The 6,515-nt window shown below is 31.4% G+C and overlaps 1 protein-coding gene and 1 long non-coding RNA gene across 2 annotated transcripts in view; both read left to right on the top strand.

The window, feature by feature from the left end:
- The window catches only part of LOC110266444, a 27,745-nt gene that overhangs the window by 12,370 nt on the left and 8,860 nt on the right, over positions 1-6,515 (top strand). The gene's annotated exons all lie outside the window — the stretch shown is intronic.
- LOC107616131 (agamous-like MADS-box protein AGL62) lies at positions 1,539-2,698 on the top strand. Its single transcript, XM_016318130.2, has one exon. The coding sequence runs from the start codon at positions 1,688-1,690 to the stop codon at positions 2,477-2,479; it is 792 nt and encodes a 263-aa protein (XP_016173616.1). The 5' UTR covers positions 1,539-1,687; the 3' UTR covers positions 2,480-2,698.

The raw sequence follows: 6,515 nt of genomic DNA, 5'->3' as shown, positions 1-6,515 counted from the left end.
AGTAATTCATATTTAATATTTTGATCGGATCTATTACTAATTCGGTTTTAACAACTAGGTTAATAGTATAGTTTTGCCAACAAAGGACATAATCTCCCATTAGATTATGTCTTTTCTTTCAAGTTCTTAATGAAATTCGAGTGTTAGTAAATGATAATGTTAGGGGAATTTTGTTTCTCCATTTAATAGTGTAATCTGTATTTTATTGGATTTTAGCCCAGTTTCGTTACAAAAAATAAGTAACACATAAATGAAGTTAGCGATTACTATTTCTTCTGTCAAATAAAATAAGATGGATAGGTGCGGTCAATTTTATATAAAATTGATAATTAAAAGCTGTTAGATAAAAATGTAGTCAAATCATTCAAATCATTTAACGGTTCTCATCTATTAACTTCACGGAAGTTTTTACTATAAATTAATTTTATGGTTATGTCTATTCTTAGTAAGTAGTTGCATTGATCCAACAAAGTAAACGATGCTTCCTTCCTCTTTTTCTTATGATATAATGAAATATACAATGTTGAATAATGTTAACATCACCATATTAGTTTCAAACATTACTTAATTCAAAAATGTTTGGTAACCAAAGAAATTGTTGCGATAATTAATTAATGCTGAATAAAGAAAATTCCGACTGTTTTTTTTTTTTTGTCTACCTAACATTACCCTACTTAATTAAGTGTCTTCGTTCCAGGGATGGCAATGAAGTAGCACAAAACAAATATTTAAGTACCCATATTCGTCTTAAATATTTTTGTATTATCGACTGAGTAACCTAACTTAAAAAAAACCATTATCTATTTAATTTCAATAGAAATATACAAATAATTGACTTTATTTACTATATCAAGTATATAAATAATTTCCTACTAATAAATTATTTCAATATCTTTATATTTGTAAATAAATAATATAAGAAATCGGATCATTGTTTTGGATTCTTTTATTGGTACATACTTAATTAGCTAGATTTAATATATATGTAAAAGATTTTTTATAAATGCTAATATATTTAATGATAAAAGGGATAACAATAATTATAAAAATGACATCACACCAAGGTTGCGAGAACCGAACCGGTCAATGAACCGGTAAGATAACTGGTTCACTGATTCAACGGTTCGACCGGGGTTCAACCGGGGTTCAACCGGTTTAATTAAATATTCATTAAAAATTTAATATATAATTTCAAATATTTAAACATCACACAATGATGACAAACAACGTCATTTTATAAAATTAAAAAATTAAAAAAAATTGAGAATAAAACATTTAAAAGAGTGACTACAAGATTAAGAGTGGTGAATGTGGTGAGTTTCTTGAATATTTATCGAAACATTTTACCCAAAAACTTTGGCTAAGATAATATAACATGATGAAGTGCAATAATGAACGAGAGCCCCTAAGATTCTCCTTTAACATTATCAAATCAAGTTCCTACCATACAAACCATGAAAAAAAGGGATTTTCAGAATCTCTAAATCCAGAAACAATTAATGCAACCAATACTCCGAAACGATGCAATCTTTTTTTCCAGCCAAGTATTATCATAGATCATAAAATATCTATGCAAAACCACCTATAAATAAATAAATAATTAACCACTTCCCATAGTCTGATACCGACACAAATACACATTGTCATCTGTTTCTTTTTCTCCTATCAAAAATCTTCCTACTTGATCATGTCGAGTTCAAGAAGCGGTGCAAGGAAAAGCAGGGGTCGCCAAAGAATTGAGATGAAGAAGATGAGCAATGAAAGCAACCTCCAAGTCACGTTCTCTAAGCGTCGCAGCGGCTTGTTCAAGAAAGCAAGTGAGCTTTGCACCCTCTGCGGTGCTGACGTGGCACTCGTCGTGTTTTCTCCTGGCCAGAAAGTCTTTTCCTTCGGCCACCCAAACGTGGAAACCGTTATGGATCGTTACCTGTCACGTGCATCTACCCTCCCAAACTTATCCGGCACTTTGCAATTCATTGAGGCCCACCGCAACGCCAATGTGCGTGACTTCAACTCTCGACTCATGCAGGTGAATAACCAACTTGAAACTGAGAAGCAGCGTAGTGATCACTTGAATCATTTTCATAAGGTTGCCATGAATCAGTTCTGGTGGGCCTTGCCCATTGAAAATATGAGCAAGACCCAACTAAACCAGTTCAGGGCGGCACTTGAGAACCTTAAAAAGAGTGTCGCCCAACATGTCAATAGCCTCTTCGTTCACGAAAGTATTAACAACCCAAATCAATTCTTTGGTCAGTCATCTTCAAATGCTCTAGTGCCACATCAGCCTTCTCCTCCTCCTCTTCTTCCACCACCACCACCTTCCGCTCAACTAGTTCCTCAGTTGTTTGGTAATGGTCCACACTTTCTACAGCATCAGAGCCCTATGATGCTTCATGAGAGCCCTATGATGCAAAATCATATGTTTAACATGAACAACATTGGACAATTTGGGTCTTCTGCTGCTGGATTCCTTTGAATCTCATACATATCGGAGATGCCCATTTAATTTATTATATTTGTTCAATATATGTGTTTTTAATTTCCATGGAGAGGGGTCTAAATAGTCATCAATTAGGGTTTAAGATTCTCTCACCCATCCAATCCGCTAGTATGTGTTGAACCATATGTCCTTATTATGTATTGTGACTTTTAATTTTTCTTTACGCCGTTTCTTTTATTTGTAGTTACGTTGAGCCCTGGCCTTGTTGTTCTATATGTATTATAATAAAAATTTGTTTTCATATAAAGTTGATAATTAAAAACGGTTAAATAATTATTTAGTTAAACTTATTAAATTATCTAACAATTTTTAGATATCAGTTTCATACATGAAAATAGGTGCATGAGTGTTCTTTCTATACTATGTAGTAATGTATTGTTATTCAAACGGCGGGCATGGAATTGAAATGCACTTCTACCCCATTCATGATTGGTTAGAAATAATCCCCTCACGACTATGGCATGAAAACTAGTTTGTGCCATGCATCATTATATTACTACATACTCATAATAATTCAAACAAGATATATGAAATGGTGATGAGTTGCATTAGTTTGTCTATAATGGATACTTCTGAATGTTGATGATTTACATGTTTCAAACAAATTTAAATTTATGGGGAAATAATTTTGCGCGCGAGAATTCTATTCGAATAATATGTAGTAAATAATTAGTTTAAGGAAAAGACTAAAGAATCAAATATTAATTCACTCAATTAATTTGAGAATCAGTCAATGATTGAAAAGAAAGGTAGAGTGTAACGAGATCTATTTGTTTATATATATATATATATGTTTGTACAAAGAAAATGTATTTTTGATTTTTTTTTTTAAAATCCACATAATTTTCAGTCAAAAACTCTTATTATATAAATGTATGTTTTTTTTTAGTCGGATGGATTAGACAGTTCCTAATTCTAGACATTATTCATGTATTATACACCCACACAACACATTCACATACACTACATAAGTTCATTTAAGAGTTTATTTTCCTAATTCTAGACATTATTCATGTATTATACACCCACACAACACATTCACATACACTACATAAGTTCATTTAAGAGTTTATTTTCCTAATTCTAGACATTATTCATGTATTATACACCCACATAACACACTCACACACACTACATGAGTTCATTTAAGAGTTTATTTTCCTCTCATAAGACTTGAACCCGGATGCAGCTTCTTATGAGGCAGCAAATTCTGCCACTAGCTCCAAGCCTCAACTGCAAATATATGTTTAATAAAATGATTGTAATGTTCTCGTTGTCAAAATAACATAGCCAAAAATGTAACATTCTAATAATAAAGATATTACACATTCATCCATTTTTCATTAGCCAAAACCCGGTCCAATCTCTTCATGATAAGGTCCAAACCGCCCTTTTTATTAGATGTGTAAGCCCTTCCTGCCATTTCCAAGTCCATGAGACCATTTTTGAGTTAAACCCCAAAATGGTCCCAGATTGGCGTTGTGCACTAAAATCGTCCATGAGATTCTAATTGCACCAATTACGTCCCTGAGATTGAAAAAAATGAACCATATTAGTCACTGACCTATTTTCCATTAACGACGTGATGACATGACATAATGACGTGGACTGTAAGTGACACGTGTCACTTCATGATTTGGCCACGTGTAATGGTATGATGATGTGGTGACCAGTGACACGTGGCATACTGACGTGGATTATTGTGCCACGTGTCACAATGTTATTTGGCCACGTGTCCGTTAGTGCCACGTGTCGCAACAGTATTCGTCCGCGTGTCATCCATTATGTCATCGTTGTATATACACCAAATTAGTCCCTCACTTTGTATTAAGTGACTCATTTTAGTCCCTGAAATTGAATGTCGTGTACCAAACTAGTCCCTTCACGAGTTTTTTCTCATTTTTTCTATAAATTCATAATTCTCAATATTTTTCAATGCATTAATTTCAATTCTATTTTTCACATGTTCTTCAAATAAAAATGTTTTTATAAAATATTTTTTCTCTTGCGAATACCCTAACCGCCGACTTAGAGTTGATGTGAAAACTTTTCAAGCACCTTCACTACCATCTCCGATCTCTTTCAGTACTTTTATAAAATATTTTTTTTCTTGCGAATATTCCTAATAACCGCCGTTTTGGAGTTGACGTAAAGGTATTTCAAGCTTCCCTCATTACCATCTCTAACCTCTTTCGTCTAAACTGTAGAGGTCAAAGATGGTAGTAAGGGTGCTTGAAGTGCTTTCAATCTAACTCATTTACACATAACGAAAACGTGTATTTCATAAGAAAAAAATGTTTATTTTAATTATTAATTTATTGTTAAAAATACATATTTTTTTATGAAAAAAAAATGTGTCTAATCAATCATATAATTATTATTTTTTATAATAACATACTTATATATTACAAAATTTACCAATGTTAAATTATTAAAAAAAATTATATAATTAAAACTAAAATCTTAAAAAATTTTATAAAAGCACTTGTATTTGATCGATATATAAAAAAATAGAATTGAAATTAGTGTATCTAAGATATTAAAATTTTGAATTTAAAAAAAATGAGAAAAATTTTTTGTTAGGACGTCATTTTTGTTAAATTTTGGCCAGCACTTAACCATAAAAAAGAAATTAAATGATTCTATACTATTATATGCAATCTCACATCATTAAAAATATCATTAATGGCTAATTGATGACTAAAAATCATAAAATCTGCTGCCCCCTAAACTTTTTCTATATTATATTTTGTATATGTATGTTTGTACAAAGAAAAAGTATTTCTGATTTTTTAAAGAAAAATCGACGTAATTTACTCATTTTTAGTCAAAGGCACTTATTATATAAATGTATGTTTAATAAAGTGGAAATGGATTCTCTTCATATTTTTTTTACTGGGGAGAATAAAGTGTGATCTTGCACCTTTAATTCTATAAGTGGGACCAAAAATTAAGAAGCGAGAGAACAATGAATGGTGAGATCAAACACTAGACACTATCTAATTTTTTTTTTCACTGGAGATGATTCACTCCTCCATTTTTCATTAGCAAAAGCCCGGTCCAATTTCTTCATGATAAGGTCCGAACCGCCCTTTTTATTAGACCATGTGTAAGCCCTTCCTACCATTCCCAAGTCCATGAGACCATTTTCATCAATGAAATTAATAAATTCAGAAATTCATGACCAGGATTTTAGGCCTCCGCCCATCTTCTCTTGCTGGCTAATTATTGCATTAAAATTACCAATAATCACATTACCTTGCAACTGTTGAATGACTTCTGAATAAACCCAAATATATATATATTTTTTTGGTTTCCCACGGTATCCCCCAACCCGACAGGTCAAGAACTAATCTGTCGCGAATCTGAGTTCCATTTAAAAGTCTGCCGCTGGCCAATGGGTTGCTGCATGTATAAGGCGGGATTCGAACCCTCGACACTTGCTTAAGCGGACGAGTGAGTTGACCACTCGACCAACCCAAGTTGGTTAAACCCAAATATTATTTAGTTAAGTGAATATTGCACACTTTAATAGTTTTATAAAGTTAACTATTGGTAAAATATTTCCAGACTAAAAAATTACTAATTCCACCAAAATTGGACTTTATAACTTAAAGTCATATTTTAAAAATTATTTAGCTCTAGTAATTACCAAATTTCAAAAGAATATGTGCTGATGTACTTCATGTTTTTATTTAAATTTTTAGTGACAAAAAGATGTTATGTAATGACAAATAACTTTAAAATAATATACTATTTATTATTGTGAACTACATTCTGCAGTATTATTTGTTACTACTTTCATGTATTTATTTATTTATTAAGTTATTAAATTATAAATGCTAATCTAGAGAACATTGATTGAAGATCCTAAAAAGTTAAAAAATTTATGAAACGTTAAGGAATGAATGAAAATACATGAATTAAGTTTAGTTATAAAGTTTATTCTTGTAAGTTTATTTTTTAATTATATCTTATTATTGCCCATTTTATTTTATTATCAAGAACCAAT

The sequence above is a fragment of the Arachis ipaensis genome, chromosome B09 (genome assembly GCF_000816755.2).
Source record: "Arachis ipaensis cultivar K30076 chromosome B09, Araip1.1, whole genome shotgun sequence".
Lineage (NCBI taxonomy): Eukaryota > Viridiplantae > Streptophyta > Magnoliopsida > Fabales > Fabaceae > Arachis > Arachis ipaensis.
The sequence above is the reverse complement of the archived record's forward strand: the minus strand, read 5'-3'. Positions and strand labels throughout refer to the sequence as shown.